The following is a 25,989-nucleotide window of genomic DNA, read 5'->3' as shown; positions in this document are numbered from 1 at the left end:
CTGCCTGTCAGAACCACACCAGTCACCTCAGGAGTTAATGTTATTACACTGTTAGCATCTTGTTATTAAAGATGTACATATTTTCAGACATTTATTACTAAACTTAGTTTTGCTCTAATTTTTGTTCTTTTTAATGAAAATTATATAGAACGCATTGTTTTTCGGAGCCTGTATTTTTGTGTTATAGTAAAATTCAGTGCTTGAATTGAACAGTTATTTAATGAATGTATAAATATTACAATTAACAACATCGTAGAGATTTGAAGAAGTGATTCCCAGGACAGACAGTGTTGAAAGTGAACCTAGTCACAGGGCTGAGAAAGATCACTGGGCGCTCTAGAGAACAGCACCTCTTAAGAGTCATTTAACTGCATGTTACAGTGGTGGAGATTCAGTCTGGTGGCAGAAGCTTGCCTGCAGAGCCTGAGGTCCGGCACTGGATCCCTGCCATCCCACTACCAGCCAATTGTTTGATTCACTGATCACTATTAGGTTACAGAAACAGAAGCTAACTTTCCATTTTCAACAACCAAAGAGCCATCATCCATGAGGTCTTGCAGCTGAATAACAGGAAACTGCACTTGTTTTTCAAACCATTTGGCAACTGTCAGAAGTTGCTGGTCACAAAATGCACGTCCGATTAACTGCAGTCCTATTGGTAAGCCTTGGTTTGAGAGGGCCACAGGGACACTCACTGCTGGCAAGCCTGAAGAAGAGAAAGAAGCCATCACTGATGAATCCTCTTTCCCTGTGCTTGTAGATAAAGACAGAATAAGGCTTAAAACAAACTATGATAGCTAGATGTGGTGGCCCATGCCCTTAATCCCAGCACTTGGGAGGCAGAGGCAGGTGGATCTCTGTGAGTTTGAGGCTAGCCTGGTCTACAGAGTGAGTTTCACATCTCCATCAGCTCCTGCCTCCAGGTTCCTACCCTGCTTGAGTTTCTGTCCTGACTTCCTTTGATGATGAACTGTGATGTGGAAGAGTAAGCCATTTTCCTCCCAAACTTGTTTTGGTCATGGTGTTTCACCCAGCAATAGAACTGGGATAAGACACTCGAATTGCTTAGCAATGATCTGGCCAGCTAGCTTTTGGTTTTCTTTGTGTTTGTGTGTGCACACGTGGATATATCAGCATCTGAGACTCTTGCTCACTACTGTGTATGCAGGCTGCCTGGCCTGCTAACTTCAGGGTGTCTCCTGTCTCCCCTTCCCATCTTAAGAGTCATTAACTGCATGTTACAGCACTATGGGAACACTGCAGCTACAGATGTACACTACTGCATCTGGCTTCATGTGGGTGCTGGGACGCAGCAAGTGCTTTACCCATGGGCCCTCTCCCCAGCTCCATGAGCTACCTTCCTAAGCAAACAACAGTTTCCCAAAGTGGGACCAATGATTATAACTGCTTCCTGATGTAAGAAGTATGTGGTTTTCTGCTAAAAATGTTCATTTAACCTGATTATAAGGAAGCAGTCTGGTGAATGGGCCATGAGCAGCCTCAACTCTTCACTTAGGAGGAAACATTTAAAAGGTGGGGACTTCAGAGTGAGGGACTGGGGAAAAGTGTCTCAGCAGGCTTCCTTTCCTAGTAAAAGAACTTTAGCTTAGCATACAAAAATGGGCTCATCACAGCCATCCTGACACTTTGCTCTTATCCATCCCTTTCCCCTTTGGCTGCTGTGAACCCCCGTGCCTCCTAAGCCCTGGGATTTGAGGTGAGCACCACCTTTTTTCAAGTGTCCTAAGATAAAGAACACTCGAACCAGAACCCTATATCCAGCAAGAATACCTTTAAAGGAAAACCTAGATATTTACATGAGGAAAGTTTAGAGTTATGTCTTTAAACATGAAAGGAATAATGAAAGGGAAGTCTTGGTCCTTCAGGAACAAAGAGTAAAAAGAAAAAACAGAAGAGCGGTAAGTTCAGCATCTGGTGCCTGGTGTAGTCTCACAAACAATACAGATACAACCTGGTGATTACTATAAACCTTTAAAAGTCATAAACAAAAGTAGATCTGGGAGGTGGTGGCACACACCTTTAATCCCACTACTCCAGAGGCAGAGGCAGGCGGATCTCAGTGAGGAGTTCCAGGATGCCAGTACTGTTTCACAGAGAAACCCTGTCTTGAAACACCAAAGGGGAAAACAAAACAAAACAAACACACACAAAGTAGATATAAGGGCAGAACAACATGAGGAGACGTTTAGTATTGCTGGGAAATTGAAGTCTGGACTATATTTAGATTGTTATTGGACTTCCCTTAGTTTTCTCAGCCGTGGCAATGTCTAGGGAGCTGGAGAGATGGCTCAGAGGTTAAGAGCACCAACTGCTCTTCCAGAGGTCCTGAGTTCAATTCCCAGCACCCACATGGTGGCTCACGACCATATGTAATGAGATCTGGCGCCCTCTTCTGTGTACATAATAAATAAATCAATCTTTGAAAACAATGTCATGTCTAGAGGTTTTTTTCAAATGAGACAGCTCAATACAGTGTGTGTGGGAGGTGGTATGGGTAGAAAGACAGAGAAGAGAGATGAAGCAAGATATTAACAAGGACAGACTCAGGTGAGGCATACAGAACACAGTACACTACCTTTAAAGCTTTATATATGTTTCAATATTTTGAAAAGAAAAATACTGCAGATTGGTTAAGAAAATGTTTGTATACAGTACACATGCACAGGCCACACACACTCCCCTCAGTGTTTCAGAAGGGAAGGGTACTGTTTTTAGGAAACAATTCTGCTAGAAGCTGAATTAAAGACCAGGGGAGGCTGTCTAAACTTTGAAGAAAACCCCAACATTCTTAAGGAATCTTCACCTGCCATATTTACAGCTTGTGTGAAAATATCATCCTGGGCACTTCGAGTCCTGTTGTCTTCTTTGATGAACTCCAAGTACGGCACTGCTTCGCGCAGGGTGGTGGGAGTCAGCAGGACATCCACGCCAGAGTCAAAGACATTCATGAAATCCCTCATAATGAGACGCCTCACTTTCTGTGCTTTGATGAAATAATTCTCATAATTTCTGTGGAAAAATACAAAGGTATCTTAAAGACTTTTTCTGTTTCTGTTTTGTTTTTAAAGGCAGTTCTCTTACATTAGACTTATTAAAAGAGCCACTAGATGCTCAGCTTTACCATCAGGGATGGCAAGACTATTATTATTATTAATTATTATTATTATTATTTATTTATTTATTTATTTATTTATTTATTTATTTATTTACTCTGTGGGGGAGGGAGTGAGGAAGGGAGTGAGTAGAGGTCTGAGGAAAAGCAGCCAGTCACCTCTCCTTCCACAACGTAGATCTCAGAATTAAACTCAAGTCGTCAATCAGCCTAAAGTGCCTTTACTTACTGAGACATCTTGCTAGCCAACTGCTATTCTATTTTATGAGACAAGGTCTCACTATGTAGCATGGCTGGCCTAGAACTCACTATGGAGACCCTAGCTAGTGTTGGAATAAAGACCTGGTCACCACACCCGCAGTACACCACTAAGATTCTTTTTTGTTTTCTGGAGACAAGATATCTCTGTGTAGCCCTGGCAGAGGGCTCTATAGACCAAGCTGGTCTTAAATTCAGAGATCCGCCTGCCTCTGCATTCCAACTGCTGGGATTAAAGGCAAGTGCCACCACTACTGCCCAGCTGAATCCTAACAACTTATAATAATGAATTTTGTTCAATTGTACTGTTATTCTAGAACTTTATCATTGAAATTTATTTATTAGAATCCACTACTAGATGCAATTCTATCAAATAACCACCAAATAACACTGCCCAGTCGGGAAATTGCTAAACCAGAGCATTTATTTTAGGGTGAGATACAGTGTGATTAAGTTACTTTCTAGGTACAAAAGGTTAAAAACTTGGGTCTCAAAGGCTTATGCAATTTTCTATCATGTCTCAGTCTATCTACAGTATAATGGTAACTAGTCTCACATCTGCCTGAACTATGTCTCAGACTATCTACAGTATAATGGTAACTAGTCTCACATCTGCCTGAACTATGTCTCAGACTATCTACAGTGTAATGACAACTAACCAGTCTCACATCTGCCTGAATTAGATAGTAGGAAACAGTCCTGAGAAGCAGGTTCCAACAAGAGAAACAAGGAAAACACATAGTGTTATGGTTTTGTATTTTATGAACAGTTTAGTCTAGGAGGGCAGAGATAAAAATTAAATGAAGGATGCTCAAGTACTATTAAAAGATCAGGGGAAAGCAGACACAGACAGAACCATACATCAGTGACACAGGAGAGAGAAGAGGAAAACTCTTCCGCTGCTCCTGGACTCTTTTACACCTTAGGCTCCTCAAGTGTGAGGCTGGACATGACAACTCCAGTCCCTTTGAGATCCAAATATAAGAAGATAGAAAAGTGATTTTTTTGTTGTTGTTAATCCCAGGAGCGTGCTATGGAAATGTCATGCATCCTTCCCACACCATTTGACCAATGGGCTCTACGGAGATACAGATGCAGGTGCCCTCCTCTGTTGCTCTCCACCTATTCCTTTGAGGCATGGTCTTTCCCTGCAAATCCCAGTGATCCTCCTGTCTCCACCCCTGTTGGATCTAGGGTTATAGGCATGTACAGGATGCCCAGTTTGTTATGTAGGAGCTGGGGTCGGAACTCTGGTCCTCATGATTATGCAGCAAGAGCTCTTTACCACTAAGCCATCTTTCCAGCTCCTTATTCTTTAATGTTGTGTGTGTGTGTGTGTGTGTGTGTGTGTGTGTGTGTGTGTGTGTGTTTTAATAGGATCTCAGGTCCCAGGCTGGCCTTTAACTCACTATGCAACCAATGATGACCTTGAACTTCTGAACCTCCTGCCTCCACTACCCCAGTAATGGGATTACAGGTATGCACTACCACAATATTGATACTGGATATCAAACCTGGGGCCTTAGACACCTAGGCAAGGACCCTGCTAACTAAGCAAGTATATAAAAATTTTAAGGTTTCAAGAGTAGTAAAAATTCTTAAAGCAATTGTCTTACTCTTTTAATAAGAAAAAGTTTCCTGAGAGAATCCTTCCTCTCACCACATCACTGAACCCTTCTTGTCTGGTTGCAGCATACATAGCTTCAGTAGACACGTCAATGCCAGACCTGTGGCCTGACAACAAGAGGAAATATTACTTGAAAAAGAATTAAAGGTTTGGCTGTGAAACAGTATTATGAACAATGTGGATCTTAGAGAACTTTCCTGTCCAAGTTCTTTTTCTTTATTTGCTTTGTGACTGACTGACCAGTTAGTTATGAGAACTAACCATGGAGAGAAAAAAAAACATGAAAGAACTTTGTCACCCATCCATCCACCCACGCATGTGTCCAACCATGTGTTGTCCATCCATCCATCATCCACCACCCATGTACCTTATCCATCCATCATCCATCCATCATCCATCCACTCATGTATCCTATCCATCCATCATCCATCACTGATGTATCCTATCCATCCATCATTCACCACCCATGTATCCTATCCATCCATCCATCATCCATCCATCCATCCATCCCTCACCCATTCAACCGCCCACCCATTCACCCAACCATCCATTCAGCCATCCATCCATGCAAACTTTGATTGAGCTCCACCTTGTCAGGCACTACACCAGATGGGCTGGGCACACAAAGACAATCCCTTCAGTCCAGAGAACCAAACATAAGAAAGAGTTATGAAGAAAAATGCTAAAATAATAGAGGAAAAAATTGATTTACTGATTTACCTTCCCGAATAATAACTAGTATGTGAATCCTTCAAATGTCTGAGGTATCTTAACCCCAAAGCAGCCATCTTACCATATTGTAGTCCATCAAATCTTGCCATATTTGATGCCACTTCTGATGTACATAGCACATGGTAGCAGACAATTGAGTAACAGGTATGTGGCAGGGAGACTTCAATCACTCTGGCACCCCCAGATTCAAAGAGGTCAGCAGCTTGGGACCAGAGAGACCGTATTTCACTTGACAACTCTGGTACCAGATATTCCTTGGAGGGAAAACAAAACAAAACACAAGAAAGTCTGTATAGACTCATAAACATCTATATACTAAAATCTTTGGCAATACACTACACTAAAACACTGATAATACAGCTGGTAGGCACCTAGAAAGGCTAGACTAGAAATGAGGATGGCATGTGAGCACAGTATTGGACAGTATTACTGGACACAGTATAAAGCTTGGTGATCTGATTGGGACTCCTACCTGATAAAGTGTTCACTATGTCTCAAATACTCTGCTGATAGTTTTCAGAGGTTCTCTCAGTTTATGCTTTCACACCCCATGACAGAGGTATCATCATCCCTCATTTTATGGATGAAAAGTATTGAGAATAGGGAAGTAAAGAGCATTCCTAACACTATACATCATGTCAACATGGGATCTAGGACTCAACTAGGTTCACTTCTAAAGATTTGGTCTATCTTGTTTTTTAAAGAAAGTACAGATAGTTATCTTGATGAAAGTCTTTTAGAGTAGCAATTCTCTACAGTAGGGGTGTCACCTGATAATGTCTGTGGATGCTTTGACTATGGAGTTGTAGTAGTGAGGGATGCTATGGGATAGGGGTGGAGGCCAGGGATGCAAAAGATGGCTTTCCACCACAGAACCTTCCAGAACAAAATATCAATGGTGCCAAAATTAAGAAGCTTTGTTATTCTGCATTATTTATTTCCTAAAAGATTCCTAAAATATATTAAATATTAATATATTGTCAGGTATATAATTGGCTAAGGTGGTACATACCTGGATTTTAGCACTTGAGAGAGAGGCAGGAGGGTACTGAACCGCAAGTCAGGCTGGGCTCAGCAGTTTAGAGCTCTTTTTATTACACATGAGCTTGGTTGCCAGCACCTACCTCAGTGGCTAACCAGCACCTCTAACTCCAGCTCCAGAGAGCTGATATCTCTGGCCTTGTGGGTACTTGTACTTATGTATATATAGCCATATGAGGACACACACATCTACATATAACTTAAAATAATAAAAGGGCTAGAGAGATGGCTCAGCAGTTGAGAGTGCTGGATGTTCTTCCAAAGGACACGAGTTCAACTCCCAACACCTTCATCAGACAGCTCACAGCCATCTGTAACGTCACCTCCAGGGCATCTATGGCCTCCACAGACACCAGGCCCACAAACAGTACCAAATATACGTGTAGGTAAAATATCCATACACATCCATAGCTTTTTCTAAGAATAAATTAAAATTTAAATAAAAACCCACAAAACACGCATACATAGACAGACAGACAGACAGACACACACACACACCCCTGATTTTTTTAAAATTTTTTGTTGTTGTTTTTTGTTTTTGTTTTTTCGTGACAGGGTTTTTCTTTGTGTAGCTTTGGAGCCTGTCCTGAAACTCACTCTGTAGCCCAGGCTGGCCTTGAACTCACAGAGATCCGCCTGCCTCTGCCTCCCAAGTGCTGGGATTAAAGGCGTGCGCTACTACTGTCTGGCACTAATTTTTTTAATTTTAGAGTGTCAGTAATTTATTACTTACATGTATAGATTTTTAATTGCTATTGTTAATAGATATAGTCTAAGTGGCAATAATAAGAATAAATGCAATAACACTTAATGGGGCCTTACTAGAGAAGGTATGCCTATGTCTTTTACATCAGACATCAGCAAACTGTAACCAAGGTAAGATGTGACAGTCATCCACTTTTAAAAATAAAATTTTATTGGTACATAGACATATTTCTTCATTTACATATTGCTCACGGCGGCCTTTTCACTATAATACCTGAGATAAAAAGCCCAGATCTATGATCTACAGAGCCCCAAACAGTATCACTTTCTTTCCAAGGGAAGTTTACAGACCCTTATCTTACAGGATAATCAAATTGGATCCCGACAACTCTCAGGGTGTGTATTTCTATCACCTTCATTTCACAAAGGGAGAAACTGGGCTTAGGAAGAGAAGTTACATGCTTAAGTACACATGGCCAATCAAAGGGGTGGTACAGGGATTCAAAAACAGCCAGTCTGCCTCCCATGTCTATGCTCTGCATTTGACCAGCCAGCTTTTCTGAAAAGTAATGAAAAAAAGTTACCTTTGGAATTCCTATACACAATCTGCTCACGTCCATCACGCTGGGAATCATGGACGGTTTAATAGGGTCTTGTACTGTGGTAGAATCTTTGGGGTCATGTCCAGCCAGTACACCTGCAAGAAGGAATCCTTATGTGTGACAGACATATTGTTTTACAATGAGACTCTCAACCAGTAAGTAAGTACAGAAATACCTAACACAATCGCTGTATCATCCACACATCTGGTGAAGATTCCTGGCACATCCATCGAATTCACCAGGGGAATGAGGCCATGACGGGAAACTAAGCCATAACTTGGTTTGAAACCAACAAGCCCACAATGGGCAGCAGGGTTTCTGGTGGAGCCTCCAGTATCCGACCCTAGAGCCCTGGGATTGAAGATTGAAAGAGAATTCTTTTCAGAAGAATGACACTCTTCAGTTGCATTTGGAATCTACTATTTTAAAGTGTACTTTCCCTTAATTTTATGGAGTAATCCATACTCACCTCAAAGGATTCATACGGTATAGAAAAGCATGAAGACCCAGCAACAAACACTGGTAACATTTTGGCGGAATCAACCCTCCCTCTTGCCTCTGCCTCCCGAGTGCTGGAATTATGGGCGTGTACCACTATGCCTGGCCTTTCAACTCTTTTTAAAAATGTGTTTTTCTTTTTTGGAGAACATTTGGTAATTTTAAGTTTCCATCCTTTTTCGTTTGTTTATAATGAGCCCCTGCTGCCATTAAAATTATGAAAATCGAGAATATGTATAAATAAAATGTCACATAACAATAGGCAGTTATGCTTTCATAAACTAAACACTCTGCAGAAACCCAGATCTCAAGCCTTTGCTCTTCCGTTTAGAGTCATGGCTAAAGATGTACTATAATTTGCACAATGTTGTTTTCATCTGGAACAATAACTTGTAGCAAACCTTTGTTGTTAAATACCTTTACACATAAATATCTGCTCATGTTGATTGCTTTTAGGTTGCTGGCTTCTAAGAAGCAGGGTTAGTGAACAAAAGGGTCTGTTTGTTGTTATAAATTAACTTATATAATCAAGTTACTTGTTGCAGATTAGGCCAATTCATATATTTACTTCTAGTGAACTGTGTTTTAACATTTCAGTATCATCACTGAGTAGTAGTTTCTAAATTTTGGTTAATCTGATTTAAAAAAACAAAAAACAACTTCTTTTTTTTTTTTTTTTTTTTTTTTTTTTTTTTCGAGACAGGGTTTCTCTGTGTAGCTTTGCGCCTTTCCTGGAACTCGCTTTGTAGCCCAGGCTGGCCTAGAACTCACAGAGATCCACCTGGCTCTGCCTCCCGAGTGCTGGGATTAAAGGCGTGCATCACCACTGCCCAGCAAGCATTTTTTTTTTTTTTTTTTTTTTTTTTGGTAAAAATCAACTTCTTAAATATTCATTTTGAAAAACTTTTCATTACTCAACAAAGTGAATGCTCATTTATCAGCCCAGTCACCTAGAGAATATATTGTTGTTCTTATTTAAAAAAAAAAAAAAGTAACATGGTCCAGACATCATATCTTGTAGAAGAAGAAACGAAGTGAAGCATGCCGGTCACACGAGGACCGATGCAGAAAGCATATGCAGGAGGTACCCAGCACACACAGATCCAGAGACAGCAGGGAGGGGGGTGCCAGTGACGGGGGTGGGGGCAGTTAACGGGCGCTGGTTTCAGTTTTCCAAAATGAAAATAAGTTTTGCAGATTAACTGCAAAATTGCATATACATATTTTACCACAACTGAAATGTTAAACAATTATTTAAAAACAAAGCTGTTGGATAGTACATGCCTACTGCAAAATTTAAAGTGTATGATATAGAAGTAAAATTTTTCTCATGTATTACCCGCAACAGCCCCGTGGTACCCTTTCATCCAGATACACCACGTATGACCAGCATCCATGCCGAAGTAGTAGTGACTACTCCTAACAGGCGTTAGATGCACTGTTCAGAACTTGTTTCCCTTAATGTACCTGAGTAACTTTCTACCTCACCCACAGTGCCCTGTCTCATTCTTTGTGTGTGACTCAATAATACTCCAAGAACCTTCTTAATTTAAAACTATAATAAAACAAATGGCTACCTGACAGTTTGCAGACATTCAACCTGAAGTTACTCTTGGTTGGTATTTCTACTGATTATATTGAAAGCAATGCTTTGGACTGAATGATGTTCCTAACAATAACATGCCACTTGTGCTCTACAGAAAATGCAAATTATATTTCCTTTCTCACCAAGTCCATTTAACTACAAAATCAGTGTGTTGCTTTCATAATTTTAAAAAGATACTGTCTCTTATTAGCATTCACTGACGACTGTGTAAAAGTAAAACCTACATTTCCATAGGAATTACATGTCAAAATGCCATCTTCTCAAAGTCGATTCAGGAAGATAACACTAGGAGGGCAGGAAAACAATGCACCTGATCCTGCATTCTAACACGTCAGAACTCTCATTAATATTAATGCAATGCTATAACATTCCAGAGATAAACGAAATGGCTTTTCTTCTTAACAAGATTTCAGCAATATGAAAAAAAGTCTGAGGAAACTACTGCTCCATAGTTCTAAAATATGTAAATAAATTATTGGTTGTAATACCTGTGAAAGAATGTAGTTTTAGTGGATAATTAAAGAGAGGGGAAATATATCCCTATTATATTACTGAGGAAACACATTCAACTTAAATTGAGACTGATAAAATAAATCAGTATTTACTACTCTGTAGGTGGTTAACAACGTTTGGAGGGCCAGGAGTGGTGGCAGAGGCCTATGACCTCAGCACTTGGGAGCTAGGCAAGAGGATCAGGGGTCTGAGGCACTGTCTGCTACACAAAGACTGAAGTCAATGTGGTTGTAACTGAGAGCACACTTCAGATACCAGCTCTCCCTAGAGAAAGAAAGAGATGTTTTTAACAGTGGCACTGCGAACGTGGCTGACGGGCTCTTACCGCCACGACAGACAATCAGCTCCTAAGGAGGCTGAAAAGCTCTGCTTAGTGGCAGGTACCTTCAGCCGCAGAGTTAGGAAACACTACTGTCAACATCCTGTTCATCTACTATGGGACTTTTTTTCTTTTTTGAGCTGAGGATCGAATTCAGGGCCTTGCGCTTGCTAGGCGAGTGCTCTACCACTGAGCTAAATCCCCAACCCAACTTTTTTTCTTTTTAGAGATTTTCTGAAGGGTAAATCACCACCAGCAGCTCTGCAGCAATGAACTAAAGCACTGTCATTTGCATAGGGAACTGACGCCGGAATAAATTATTAAAAAATGATATTCATGAAGTATACTCACGTTCAATGCTTTAGTTGGTAAGACCCATAAAGCCATGTTTCTAAAGAACCAGAGACTATAGGGGAAAAGTTAAAATGTTATTTTAAATGAAGTTTTACTGTCCAAAGTTCACCTAGTGGGCTAAGGCTGAGTATACTTTGACATCATCTCAATATAGCTTTGAACACAAACAGCTCACCAAAAAGAAATACAAATCAGGGTCTGAATTACGTTGGTGCTGGGTTTTCATGCAGTTTGACTGTTAGACTTGGGGGTGTTGAAAGCACAGACAGGAACGTCTTACGCAAAGCACGTGAAGGCTGCCACTGCGGCCGCACTGCCCCCTGAGCTCCCTCCAGTTATCAGCCAATGGGAATCCTCCTGCTCCTCACGTTGCCGCCTTTCTCGGTACTGCCTCGAATAACTCCAGGGGTTCCTAACTGGTCCAAACACACCATCTGTGCTTCCAGATCTGGGAGGAAGAAGCAAAGCAGTACCTCAGAAAGACTTCATCTTATGTCCCCAGGGAAACTCAGGGAACTTTGCTTAACCCACTGTAGCCCGAGCTGAGAAAGGCTGAGACTACTGACATGCAGCTCTCAACAGGCAGCTAAGTAGGGGAGCAGAAGTTTGAGGTGGAAATGAAAATTACTAGCTAAGGGAGGACTTATCCTCATTGATTATCCAAACCAATTAAAGATGATTTCCCTTGTAAGTTAAGATCTTTCCGTTTGAAAGATTCACACACATTCAGACAACTAGGAAACCTGTTAAAGGAATCTCCCCCTTAATCAAAAGGTTCAAGTTTTAAAAGCATCAGGTGTGGTGGCTCACGCCTTCCATCTTGGCATTCAGTTGACTAAGACAGGATGATGTCTATGAATTCCAGGCAGGCCTGGGCTGAAGTGAAACCCGTCTCAAAAACCCAAACAAAACCCCAAACGAGGGATGCAGAGATGCTCCGTGTGTAAGAACACTTGTAGTGCAAGCCCGAGGCCCTTAATTTGACTTCTTACCACTCCCAAGAGAAAGACAGACATGGCCACAAGCCTGTCATCTCAGCATTTTGGGTGGGGTGGGTAGACAGGCAGCTCCCAGGCTGGCCTTGAACTTCAGAGATACACTCGCCTCTGCCTCAGGCATGGGCCTATCAACTAAAGTGCTATGTATTTTACATGACAGTTTTCCTTGGATTTATCACTTTGAAGCAGCGTATTTCAAAAGTTCTTAGTTTACTCAAGCCCAACCTAGCAGTTTTTATTTTGAATTATGTTGTGTCCTAGCAAAAAAAGATTTTTGCTTAAGTCAAGGCCACAAATCACAAATACTTTTTCAATAGGTTTTCTAAATTTTATCATTTTTGACCTTTAAATTCTTTAGTTTCTTACTGTGGAACATTTTCCCAGCATCTTTGTGTTTTAATGAAAAAACGTCAATAGAGTGCTTCTTGATTTAGGTTTGCTACATACTTCTTGCTACTAGATGTAGGTTATGATTCTTCAGCTGACTCATACCTAACGGAGTGTCTTCAAAGAGTCACACTGGAGACATACTAAGTCTACTTTTTCCTCTTTGGCCATGTTTTGATCAGATGAGAAAATAAAATATCCTAAGAATCCACATCAAAGTTTACTTCCATGGATGAGGTCATTACCTAGCACTAAGAGATATCACAATAAACATGGTAATCCAGGGCTGTTTCTACAAAACAGTAACACTGATCAAACAAATATTATAAATATGAAAAGAATTATAAAGTGGAAAAATCTAAAGTGCTTTTGGTGAATGACGGACTTTTTCCTCTGTAGTATTAGGAACAAGGCAAGGCTATTTGCTTTACACCCGCCCCTCACCCCCAATTTTAATTATTTGTATATGTTTATGTCTATGCATGAGTGCAGATGACCACAGAGGCCAGAAGCAGGTGCTGGATCACCTGAAGCTGAAGTTACAGGTGTTTGCGAGTTACTCATGTGGTTACTGGGAACCGAACTCAGGTCCTCTGCAAGAGCAGTAAGCATTCTTACCTGCTGAGCCATCTCTCCACCTCCCCATTTTACACTTTTTCTTCAAGACTCCATTGACAGTCTTAACTGGTTCATCAAGGCAAAATGTAGATAAATAATAAGAAATAAAAAATAAAACTGTCTCTGTTATCTACACAAAATAGTCCAAAGACTGCACAGACCAACTAGAACTAACAAATGAACTTCAACAAGGCTAGGAAGCCAATGTAGAAAAAAAGAAAACAATTTATATTTTTATGCATTTGCTATAAATAATTAGAAACTGAAAAACTACAGCATAAAATAAGTCAGGACTAGAATGTGGCTCAGTGGGCTAAGGCACCTGCTGCCAAGCTTGACAACCTCAAATCAGTGCCTAGTTACCCACATGTTGGGGGAAAAGATAGACTCCCTGAATTGTCCTCTGTACTCTACTTGTACATGTCCAATCCCTCAAAATAAATTAAAAACTGTAGTTAAAAACATAAATCACAAAAGCTCTACAAAAGATTTATTTACATTGGAAAATCTTAAAAGTATTGCTGAGAAAAAATAAACAAAAACCTCAACTAGCACATACTCATGGCATTTGTGAATTAGAAGACACAGACAGAGGCCAGTTCAAAGGAAGCTGCTAAAGCTTATGGGGAAAACAAACAGTGCTGCAGTGACTTTACAACGGGCTGCAGTGCATGCAGTGACTTTAAAACAGAGCCACAGTGCACATGCAGTGACTTTACAACGGGCTGCAGTGCATGCAGTGACTTTAAAACAGAGCCACAGTGCACATGCAGTGACTTTACAACAGGGCCACAGTGCACATGCAGTGACTTTACAACAGGGCCACAGTGCACATGCAGTGACTTTAAAACAGGGCCATAGTGCACATGCAGTGACTTTACAACAGGGCCACAGTGCACATGCAGTGACTTTACAACAGGGCCATAGTGCACATGCAGTGACTTTACAACAGGGCCACAGTGCACATGCAGTGACTTTAAAAAGAACAAAGTGAGGGACTTTTGCCACCAGCGTCAAGACAGACACTGACTCAAATTTACATGTATGTGTTTGCAGAGAACAAGGACAAGCTTGTCTTGTCTAAACAGAGGTGGGACTAAAATGTCCATATGTAAAAATCTGAATTTATGCCGGGTGGTGGTGGCACACACCTGTAATCCCAGCACTCAGGAGGCAGAGGCAGGTGGATCTCTGTGAGTTCAAGGCCAGCCTGGTCTACAGAGCTAGTCCAGGACAGGCTCCAAAGCTATAGAGAAACCCTGTCTCGAAAAACCAAAACCAAAACAAAAAACAAAAACAAAACAAAAACCAAAAACTGAATTTATATTCACACACTATACAAAAAACTTAAACTACACGGGTGATATTTAAATACAACAGCTCACTGTATAAAACTAGGAAAAAAACCTGTCCTTTTGGTCTGGAGAGGGATTACTGAAAGCATCAGTAGAGATCAACATAGAAGCACGAATCATGAAAGAGAAAACTGATGAGCTGGACTTGATCGAAATTAGGATGTAGCATCACCTAGGACACAGCCTGGGGCTAACGGAGTGGGAAGACACACGCTAACTGCGGGCTGCACATTCCTGAACCATCCCACGGGTCAGGGCCCTGACTACACAAAGAGAAAGCTGTCTGGGCAGTGACAGTCACTGCTCTGCTTCCCGACTACACAGGCCATGTGACCTCTGCCTCAGGCTCCACCACCATGTCTTTCCTGCCAGGTACCCCCAAACATAGGTCAAAACAAGCCCTTCTTTCCTTGGGGTGATTTGTCAGTTATCTGTATTGCAGCAAAGAGAAAAGTAACTGATACAGACAGAATGAATGATAAGCCAAAGACTCTGAGAACAGATTTGCAAACCACCCTGGAAAACGTACTTGGATCTAGAATATATGAAAGAACTCTTACAACCCAATAAATAAACCAACTGAAGATGCACAAATGGCAAAACAGGCATAGCAGAAGGCACTTAACATCTCATTCACCAGGGAAATACATTCTAAACCCACACAATGGATCACACACTTGTTAGACAACTGATAAGCTCTCACAGGGACTAAGACGCCCAGTCACAGTCCTCATGAAGCAGCTAGAGACTTGGCTCAGCAGTTCAGAGCTTGTGGAGCCGGTTCTCAGCACCCACAGGGGCGGCTCTCAACTGCCTGCAACTCCAGCGACCTCCTCTGGCTTCCACTGGCACCTGCAGCCTCCTGCAGTCATTCTCTTACATATAAATAAAAGTAAGAAAAGTAGACATTTAAAAAAAGAATCCTCAAGAAGCAACCTTGCTACCTTTAGGTCCCTATGTGCAGTAAAATTAAAGGCACAGATGTTAAATTAAAAGAGAGGGTACCTTCATTCTACTCACCCCATAGCAAACTCATCTAAATTTGTTTTCCCCATGAGCAGAGCTCCGTGATCCAACAACTTCTGAACGACTGTAGCATTGTAAGGCGGTATATAACCTGGAAAAACATTATCTTTATTATGTATTATATTATATGAGAGGAAACAATGAGTAGGAAGCATGATTTTAGACTTTAATTAATTACTATTGGGGTGTAAATTACTCTTAATTTAAATAGCAAGTTATACTTTCTTCTAGTTAATTTTTCTCCTGCCAACTGCCCATTTTTTACAGAACATCATTCACTATTTTATAATCAGAAAATATTGACTTAAAGAGTACTATAGGGGTTGGGGATTTAGCTCAGTGGTAGAACACTTGCCTAGCAAGCGCAAGGCCCTGGGTTTAGTCCTTAGTGCTGGCAAAAAAAAAAAAAAAAAAAAAAAATAGTACTATAAAATGTTGGATAGTAAGATAGATCTAATTTATTGGACTCTAATTCCTTATCATTATGCTCAAAAGTTTTTTTCTGATTCTTAGATGATGTGATGTCACATAGTAATTTTTATTAATTTTGGTTAGAAACAGGTCTATGTACTCAGTAGGCAGAGGCAAGAGAGTCTCTGTGATTTCAAGGCCAGTCCAGATAACAGAGCAAACTCTGGCCAGCAGGGCTACATGGTGAGACCTTGTCCCAACACCACCACCCCACCCACAGATTGAAAAACAACAAAACAAACTAAAGAACCCTCTAGCCTATATTCCAAACTTCGCTCTAGCCCACCTAGTGAAAGAGGACGCATAGACTCCCACTTTTAGTGGGCGACATTCTGAGGACCTTTTCTTTCTCATTTTTTTTTTCCTGTTAGGATCCAAATATTTTGGTAAACATTCTTGTTTTCAGCCTGATAGATTAAAGAATAAAACTAAGGATTACTATATAGTTCCGAGAGATGGAGAGTAGGAGCTGATGAATTCTCAGTGTCCCTGAGTAATGCCAGCCAGTACCACGTCCTCCTGAGAAGTCTCCTAAACTTCATAAGCAGTATTCGTTCATAGGGCTGGCCAATGCCTAAATTAATTCTGGATGTAATGAGCAAGCAGTGACGGGGTAATAGTCTATCCTAAGTACTTCCCACAAGGTTGTAATTAATCTCAGGATATCTTGAAGCTTCAGTATTTTATCTTTAAGCTGAAAACACTCACTTTTATAGAAGTACTAATGTTGTAATCATTAGACTTTACCTTTTAGCATATTGGATGCACATGTTGTCTCAATGCCAGATGTGCTGAAGTTGTCTTTTACAGCAACAGGAATTCCGTCCAAATCTCCAAGGGACTGACCTGCATTTAAAAGCCACAAAGGGGTGGTGGTAGAAAGATGGCTCAGCAGGTAAGAATGCTTGTACACTAGAGGCCCTGAATTCAGATCCCAGCATCTACATCAAAAGCCGGGCATGGCCACATGCCTTATTCTTTTGTTGGAGGGATAGTGGGGGATCAAGACAGGGTCTCTCTGTGTAACAGTCCTGGCTGTCCTAGAACTTTCTTTGTAGACCAGGCTGGTCTCGAACTCACAGAGATCTGCCTGCCTCTGCCTCCCAAGTGCTTGGGATTAAAGGTGTGCGCCACCACCACCCAGCATGTGTCTTATTCTGCCTGGCTGTAACCCCAGTGCTGTGAAGGCTAAAAACAAGATGGTCACTCCAGCTAACACACACACACACACACACACACACAGAGAGAGAGAGAGAGAGAGAGAGAGAGAGAGAGAGAGAGAGAGAGAGAGAGAGAGAGACAGAGAGACAGACAGAGAGAGACAGACAGAGAGACAGAGAGAGAGACAGAGAGAGAGAAACAGAGACAGAGAGAGAAATAGAGACAGAGACCTCCAGAAGAATGAAACTTTAGAAATCAAGTTTACAGTGGAAAGCAATACAGGCACTATATAATATTTACACCAAATACTCAGGACAAGTTCTATAAACAAGGGATTGTTTTAAGTTTAAAGTTTTACTTACTGAAAGACACTGCTACACCCAACTAAATTGTTCCTCTTGAGAGAAAACAATGATATACAATTGAACATAATTTACATTTACCTTCTTTGTATCTTTTCTCCGACTCTTCAGCTTGCTTTAAGGCCACCTCTTCTGATACAGTAATGTAAGCATTCAGATATTTGGTTTTCTTGATGAGGGAGAGACATTTCTTGCAGAGCTCTGTTGGTGTAACCTGGCCCTGTTTCAGTGCTGCGGAAACCTACAGAAGAGACAATTCAAATCTGTACAGGTCCAAATCTTGTATTGAGGGAGCCATAAGCAGTACAGTGTGGAAACAAAATGTAGAGGTGAGGCTTGGGCTCAGAATCCAGACAACCTTTTCTTGGACAGTAAGAAAAGGGCAGTACTGATCAGTTAGAAGATAGGAATGGTGGGGAGCAATCTTCCTCTTTGTTGACTTTTGTCTCTTAGTTAGGCCTGGGGAAACAACAGTAGTTAAGTGAGCCACACAGGCCTGGGGCAGCTGAGCCCAGCCTGGGTATATAGACGGGTAGGGCACAGTAGGTTCAGGGAACAGCTTACTGTAACCCGAGGAGCACACAGTGAAAAAAGAGAAGCATTTTATGGCACTGAAAAAAATCTTTATATTTACTGGACATTTTGGATAAGACATACTAGTGTTCAGAAAAGTGCACAGACATATGATATACATACACACATACATCTTATGTAAACTCAGAATTTCTGTCTTTTTGTGCAATAAGAAGGCTGGTGGAGGCTGGAGAGATGGCTCAGCCATTAAGAGCACTGGCTGCTCTTCCACAGGACTTGGGGTTCAATTCCCAGCACACACATGGCAGCTTACAACTAACTCTCTGTAACTCCAGTTGCAGGGGAATCTGAAACCCTCATGCCAATGTATATAAAAGAAATTAAAAAAAAAAAAGGGCTGGTTAAAATGCATGAGAAGTGGGGCTGCAGAGATAGCTCAGCAGTTAAAAGCATATACTGCTCTTGCAGAAAACTCCAGTTTGGTTGCCAGCACCCATCTCAGGTGGCTCACAAGGCCTATAACTCCAGGTCTGGGGAAGCCAACTCCTCTGTCCTCCAAAGTGCCTGAACTCATGTGTACACACAGAAAGAACACAGACACACACAGAGACATAATTAGAAAACAATAAAAATAGATCTTTAAAAAATGCATGAGAGGTGACCAGTGCCTATTATTTGGCAGTGAGACCTGAGATGAAGTGAGTATTATTTGCCATGTCTTTCAGGAAGTAAGACTAGGTACTTGCTGATCACAAAAGGATAGGTAACAAGAAGTCAATAATATCAGGCTGTCTTTGGAGATAATACGCAAAAACAGCTGCATCATCCATCTGTTATGTGAGTTCAGAGACAAGGGGGTCTGGAATGAAGTAATTCTCAGTGAGTATTTACCAAGAGCCAGGCACCGTTGGTTTGTCTCATCAATTCATTAGGAAGTTCAACATTATGAACCATCTTGGACAAATGAAGAAGCTGAAGCCCAAAAGCTGTCCATTTGTCCAAAGGCACACAATAGGACAGGACAGGGGGACTTCATAATATACTCTCATGGGAGTTTGTTCTCTACATTGACTGTATTTTCATGTCTGGAATGTATAAAGCAATAGGAGTTTGCATTTAGGGGAAGGGTCTGCAAAAGATCTGCTTTTGGCTACTAAACATATCATCAAAGCAATGACATTCTTAGTGATGAGAACCATGGGAATGGCAAAGAATCTGGCTGCTTTTGCCCTTGCCCAAAAAAATCAGCCTGAGGCTAAATTGAAGAATTTGGGTTAATGGCACTGGAAGAGCTTTCAAGACACTCTAGTATTGACTGTACCACGTGGCTGGTTATCAGTGGCCACTCCTACGCAGATCTATAATGAAAAGGAACAAGCTAAGCAAGGAAAAATTCAAAATGTACAGTTTGAAGAGAAAAGGAGCATCAGGAAACATAAAAATCCAATGCTAAATCCAATGCTTGAGGAGATTAAAAAGTTTAAAGAAGCCGAGCGGTGGTGGCGCACACCTTTAATCCCAGCACTCAGGAGGCAGAGGCAGGCAGATCTCTGTGAGTTCGAGGCCAGCCTGGTCTACAGAGTGAGTTCCAAGAAAGGCACAAAGCTACACAGAGAAACCCTGTCTTCAAAAAATAAACCAAAAAAAGTTTAAAGAAAATCCTGATGCTAAAGGACTAAAAGGAGTGGTGACCTCAGAGCAAGACTCCACCCAACCAAGCTTCCAACTCGTAAAAAGGAATTAGAGAAAGCTGAAGACACGAAGGAAGCCATCAACAACAGAAAGCTGATGCAGACATAACTGAACGAGGGGTCCATGTTCTAGCCCCAACAAGCAGCAGAACCTGGAAGTTTCAGCCAAGTGGTAGAGTGAAGCATACAAGAAAGGGGTTGTGGCATCTTCCTCCAACTAAGGAAAGCCACTGAGGCCAGGCATGTGCCATGTGTGTCCTTGAATGGAGGTCCAGAGAGTCCAGTGTGTAAAGCTGTGAAAGTGAAGCCTGGATTGCCTTGGAAACCTCAAGATGTTGGAGATGCCAGAGTTGCAAGATACCTGCCAAGGAGAGCTGCTAACAGGAAGTGGAACTGGCCCATGAGATAGAAGTATGTTGCAATCAACAAAGCTGAAAGGAGTTGGCGATCTGAAGTGTTTTGACAGCAGACAAGGAGATGCAGTTTGGAGTTTGCCCAGCTGGTTTCTGGTCTTACTTTGATCCAGTATTTCCTCACTGTGCTCTCTTTCCTCCGTTTTCAAATGCTAATGTATATTTTGTGCCATTGTATGTTGGAAGTATGTGCTCTGCTTTGATTTTGATTTTGCAGGGTGTTACAGTTAAGAGATGGAGTACTATGTTACAGACTATGGAGACTTTTGAAGTTGTAGTGACTAAATTTTTACATTATGATATGGATACAAGCCTATGGGGGCCCAGGAGTGGAATGTGGTGGCTTGCTTAAGAATGGGCCCCCATTGGCTTAAATATCTGAATGCTTAGGGAATGGCAGTAGTTTAAAGGTACAGTCTTGTTGGAGGAAGTGTGTCTCTGGGGGCAGGCTACGAGGTTTCTAAAGACCATGCCAAACCCAGTGCCTCTCTCTTCCTGCTGCCTGTGGATCTGGATATAGAACTCTCAGCTCCTTCTCTAGCACTATGTCTGCCTGCATGCCTCCATGCTCCCTGCCATGATGTGACATGGACTAAACCTTTGAAACTGAAAGCAAGCCTCAATTAAAGGCTTTCCTTTATAAAAGTTGCTGTGGTCATGGTGTCTCTTCACAGCAGTAAAACACTAGCTAAGAAAATCTTTTTGGTTTTGAACCCTGAGAAGCCAATCCATATAAACTATTAGATTAATTACAGTAGCTTGGAGTCTAACTCCACGAAAACTGGGATCAAGACAGGATAGAGTAAACTAAGAGTCAAACCATCCGAAATACACCTGGGCAACTACCTCCCAACGCACCTTTTTCCTAAGACAGGGTCTCACTGTGCAGCCTTGGCTGTCCTGGAACTGAGACACACTGAGATTCACCTGGAGTTGAAGCTGTGGCTGCCAGCCCTCCTGGGCTATAGGAGCCCACAGAGACCCCATAGTGTGGTTTTACTCCATCTTGATTCAAGGTCAGAGAGCCCAAGTTTGTTTTGCCCTAAGAGGTGGTTACCAGGTGTCTTACACTTCAAGGCCTAAGTACATGATGCTTTGCCATAAGGCGTGGCTACTAGATGTTTTGAGAATTAAGGAAGTGTTTCTATTTATCTGTACTTTGTAGCTTGAACCATGGTGTCCTTGAGAGGGGAAGGACTTTTGCCTCTCCCCTTGCTAGTATATAAAAAGCTCATGAGGGATAAACTCAGGGCAACTGTGGTATTTACCCAGAGCCCTCCTGATGCTATTCTGTGTCTCTGTCTTTTTCTTTTCATCATCTACATCTCTATTTTTCATATCTATTATTTTTCAATACTCACTCCTCCCTTCAAGGACTGTTCAATAGTCAACAGTTGGGTAGGACCCGGCACTGGGCTTTACTTCTTATCTATCATCACATCCTGGGGCCTGGTCCCAGGGTTCTTCTGCTATCCCAAGCTCCATTAATTGTCCCCCAAATTGCCCCAGATGTTCAGTTCCAAGTTTCTCTAACTGCCTCCCCAGAAAAATTTCTCTTTCTTAGTCAATTATCTCACCTACTGTGTTAGGAAATAGAGAACTTAGATTCAACTGATAAACTTTACAAGAAAGAGAATGAATCTTTCACTACTTTCAGGCATCTGCATACATTAAAAAGCGAATGTGCACTGAATTAATCAATTTCTAACTAGTAAAGTTCAGAGCATTAGGACGGGAACATGGAAAAACCACAAAGTAGACAAAAGATACTTTTCCACCTGGTAAAATAACTACCAGTCTTTGAATACAGTAGGCATTAGCAATGGTAACGTCAAGGCAACTTTTCAGTCTTCCTTTGGGTCAACTCCCCTGTTACGGGTTTTTTTGTTGTTGTTTTTTTCCCCATGAAGTAAATGTTTTTATAATGGCTTATTCATGTCAGAAGGGGATAGCGTACACACACACACACCTCTCTCTTTCACCAAAGGTACATAAGAGAGGGAAAAAGCAGGCCACATTTTTTGTTTGTTGTTTTTTTTGAGACAGGGTTTCTGTGTGTAGTTTTGGTGTGTCTCCTGGATCTCACTCTGTAGACCAGGCTGGCCTCAAACTCACAGAGATCCGCCAGGCTCTGCCTCCTGAGTGCTGGGATTTAAGGTGTGTACCACCACCACCACCACCACCACCTGGCTAGGCCACATTTTTTTATACGTTGTATGTTAAACAAGTTTTGGGTATTCTCACTTTTTTTTTTTTTTTTTTTTTTTTTTAATAAGAACAAATTTAGCAAGGCTAGCCTGGGCACAACATCCTACCTCAACAACAACAACAACAAAAAGAACAAATTTGACTTTTCACTAACAGTAGGATATGTCACATACAATGTAGTATAGTATTTTGGGGAAAAGCCTCTGGGTTTAAATGTCTCATTACAATTTATCATTCCTGAAATGCTGCCAGGTGAGAAAGGAGAGACCTCCCAAATGGGGACACAAAAGGGAAATGGTAGGGCAGGCAGGGACTCAATACTGTTAACAGAATCCACCCAGAGTCCCTACTAAGCCATATACGCTAGTTTTAATCACACAGATGTGTCTAATTAAGTCTAGAGTGGGAACCAGATGAAGGCTCAACGAAGGCCCCAGGTGAATCTGAGTGGGCAAGTGGACTGTTGTAAAGATTGAGAGTCTGGCCTCAAACAAAGCCAGGTAATCCATGTTAAAACATGAATCAGGGTTAAGAGCACCCCAGAGAAGCTAGATAACAAGGAGGGCCCAAAGAGAGATGCATGGATTTCTCTGGGAAGGGGAAACAGAAACGATCTCCTGGGTAAACTGGGGGCAGAGGGAGGGGGATGGGGGTATGGGAACTTGAGGAAGCTGGCCGGTTGGGTGCGGGGGCTGGCCAGACAGATGGGGAGAATATTGAAAGAGAGATCTTGATGGGACCATTTGGGGGTTAGGGAGAAACCTGGTGCCAGAGAAACTCCCAGGAATCTACAAGGATGACCTCAGCTAAGACTCCTAGCAATAGTGGAGAGGGTGCCTGAACTGGTTGGTCTTCCCCGTAATCAGACTGGTGACGACCCTAATTGTCTTCATAGAACCTGCATCCAGAAACTGGTGGAAGCAGTGCAGAGATCCGCAACCAAGTACTGGGCTGAGCTCCTGGAGTCCAGAGGGATTATATGAACAATGGGGGTCAAGGTCATGGCCGGGAAACCCACAGAGAGGATGACCCAACCTAGATGCAGGCGGAGGAGCTTGGTCCTGCCTCTACTTGATGTGCCATGCTTTATTGATGCCCATGGAGCCTGCATTTCTGAATGGAGGAGGAGGAGTGGAGAGAGGGAGGGTAGAAAGGAGGTGGGGAGAGGGAAAAGGAGAGGGGGGAAGAGAAACTATGGTCGGTATGTAAAATAAATGAAAAAAAAAATTTTAAAGAGTCAAGAGTAAGTGACAGAAGAGACTATAAAGGATTTAGTGATTTAATGAATACAGGGCGTGAAGGACAGTCTACAGGCCAATGGATAATAGCTGTGCTTTGGGTTTTGTTTTCTTGATGGCTTGGTATACCGGCACTTTGCTTTAGAGTATGTTATGGGGCATCTGGAAGAGACCTCCAGAAACTATCTACAGCTAGAGTCTAGGACAGGGTTTCTTAAGCCTTTTCCATACACAATCCTTTTCTGTCAGAGAAATTTTGCAAAACACTGGTATATTGGTATAGTAAGAAGGTATACAAATCATTTATGGATAAGTCATAAATAAATTTATTTTAAAACAATTTGGGGGGGCTGGAAAGGTGGCCCAGCAGTTAAGAGCACTGGTTGCTCTTCCAGAGGTCCTGAATTAATTCCCAGCACCCACATGGCAGCTCTCAACTGTCTAGAACTGTAGTTCCATGGGATCTGATATCCACTTGTGGTGTGTAGATGTACATGCAGACAAAATATCCATATACATGAAACAAGTAGATATTTAAAAAGTTCTTTGGGCCGGGCGGTGGTGGCACATGCCTTTAATCCCAGCACTTGGGAGGCAGAGCCAGGTGAATCTCTGTGAGTTTGAGGCCAGCCTGGGCTACAGAGGGAGATCCAGGACAGGCTCCAAAGCTACACAGAAAAACCCTGCCTCAAAAAACCAAAAACAACAAAAAAAATTCTTTGGTACACATAATTTTACTATTAAAGATTAAAACAAATTTGCATACCAATAAAATGCATATACTTGCTTATTTTTAAATAAAAATTAAATCTTGGCTGAATATCTGAGATTTCAGGATCTAGGCTACTTCAATGTTTTTCTTTTTTTTTTCAGTTTACCAATATTTTGATTTGAAAATTATCAGTGCTGAGAACACCACTTTGCAAAAATACCCTATACAAAATGGTGGGGCCATGTTTAGGGCTATATCAGAAATAGCTGAATAATCTCAAATCAAAATTCATTTAATGATTTTTAAGTGAAACTCAAACCAGTAACTCAAACAGCCATTTTCAGAGTCAAGCACCTTCACACCAATAAACCAAAGATACACGAATTTCTTCATACTAAGGGTATGTGACAAGCTGAGAAATGATTTAGAAAAACATTAAAAGTTTTTGCTTCCTGCAATTAAACAGTCATGTTTCCAGAAGTTTGGAAAAGTTGCACATATAGTTAAAAGAAAAGAACCACTGCAATCCATAACACACATAACATAACAAACCCCGCTGCAATTCGTAACACACAATAGTCTCGATTCTGAGTTGAGATGATTCAGGCATTATTACTGGGGAATGGCAAACATGGTGTTGAACCTTGCTGCAGTGAAGTAGGGAGGAAGCATCAGTGAGTGCTGTCAGAACACCTTAGATTCACAATGAGTTTGATTTTGAATTAATTTTGGCCACGGTCTCTCGGAACCCCGCCACCTACCCGCGCCCCCCTTTAAACTGCTGTCAAATTTTCTGCTATATATGAGGTTGCGACCTGCAGCTTAAGCAGAGGTTCAAACATGATGTCCAGGAGAGAAGGCAGTGGCAGGAATCATAGTTATTTGGGGTCTCTGAAGAATGTAGTTTGTTGTTGTTGTTTTTTAAAGCCACCAATTATTTCGTTCGAATTTTGCATGATACAAATTCGGCCCGCCCCTAAGCGAGCACAGCTGGGACAGGGCTGAAATGGTCAGTCTGAGAACCCTTCCCCAAATCGCGTGGGAGGGATGACCCCACGGCTTATGGGTGCAAACATTTCTCCTGACGTCCTCACTCCTGGGAATGGGTATGGGGTGTACTGCCTAAGAGCGATAGGTTCGAATCCCACTTCCCACTCAGCAATGTACGCGGCCAGTAGGGCTGAGCCGTGCGGGGTGACCCGGGGTCGACCTTGACTTCGGAGTCCTCGAGTGTCTCTGCCCTCCCGGGTCCCCTCCGGGCCACATCCACTCACTTCTCGGAGAGTCCGGCCCAGCATCGTCCTCAGGTTCAGCCCGGTACCAGAGGGTCCCGGAGCTGAGGCAGAAGTCGCCGCCGGTCACTAGCCTTACATGGGCGCAGACATCTTGGATCCTCACGGGCCTCTTCAACACCGAGCGCTTGGATT

General features: G+C 41.9%; 1 protein-coding gene across 1 annotated transcript; it reads right to left on the bottom strand.

Annotated features, from left to right (window-relative positions):
* Nucleotides 1-200: 200 nt before the first annotated feature.
* On the bottom strand, nt 201-25,989 carry Qrsl1 (glutaminyl-tRNA amidotransferase subunit QRSL1). The gene is made up of 11 exons (XM_036168788.1): nt 25,837-25,989; nt 17,848-18,007; nt 16,991-17,089; nt 15,767-15,863; nt 11,669-11,836; nt 8,274-8,449; nt 8,081-8,193; nt 5,812-6,004; nt 5,008-5,125; nt 2,825-3,030; nt 201-706 (listed from the first exon to the last, which is right to left on the bottom strand). Exons 1-11 carry the CDS (start codon nt 25,858-25,860, stop codon nt 489-491), a joined length of 1,572 nt encoding a protein of 523 aa, XP_036024681.1. The 5' UTR covers nt 25,861-25,989; the 3' UTR covers nt 201-488.

Source organism: Onychomys torridus, chromosome 19, assembly GCF_903995425.1.
Source record: "Onychomys torridus chromosome 19, mOncTor1.1, whole genome shotgun sequence".
Lineage (NCBI taxonomy): Eukaryota > Metazoa > Chordata > Mammalia > Rodentia > Cricetidae > Onychomys > Onychomys torridus.
The sequence above is the reverse complement of the archived record's forward strand: the minus strand, read 5'-3'. Positions and strand labels throughout refer to the sequence as shown.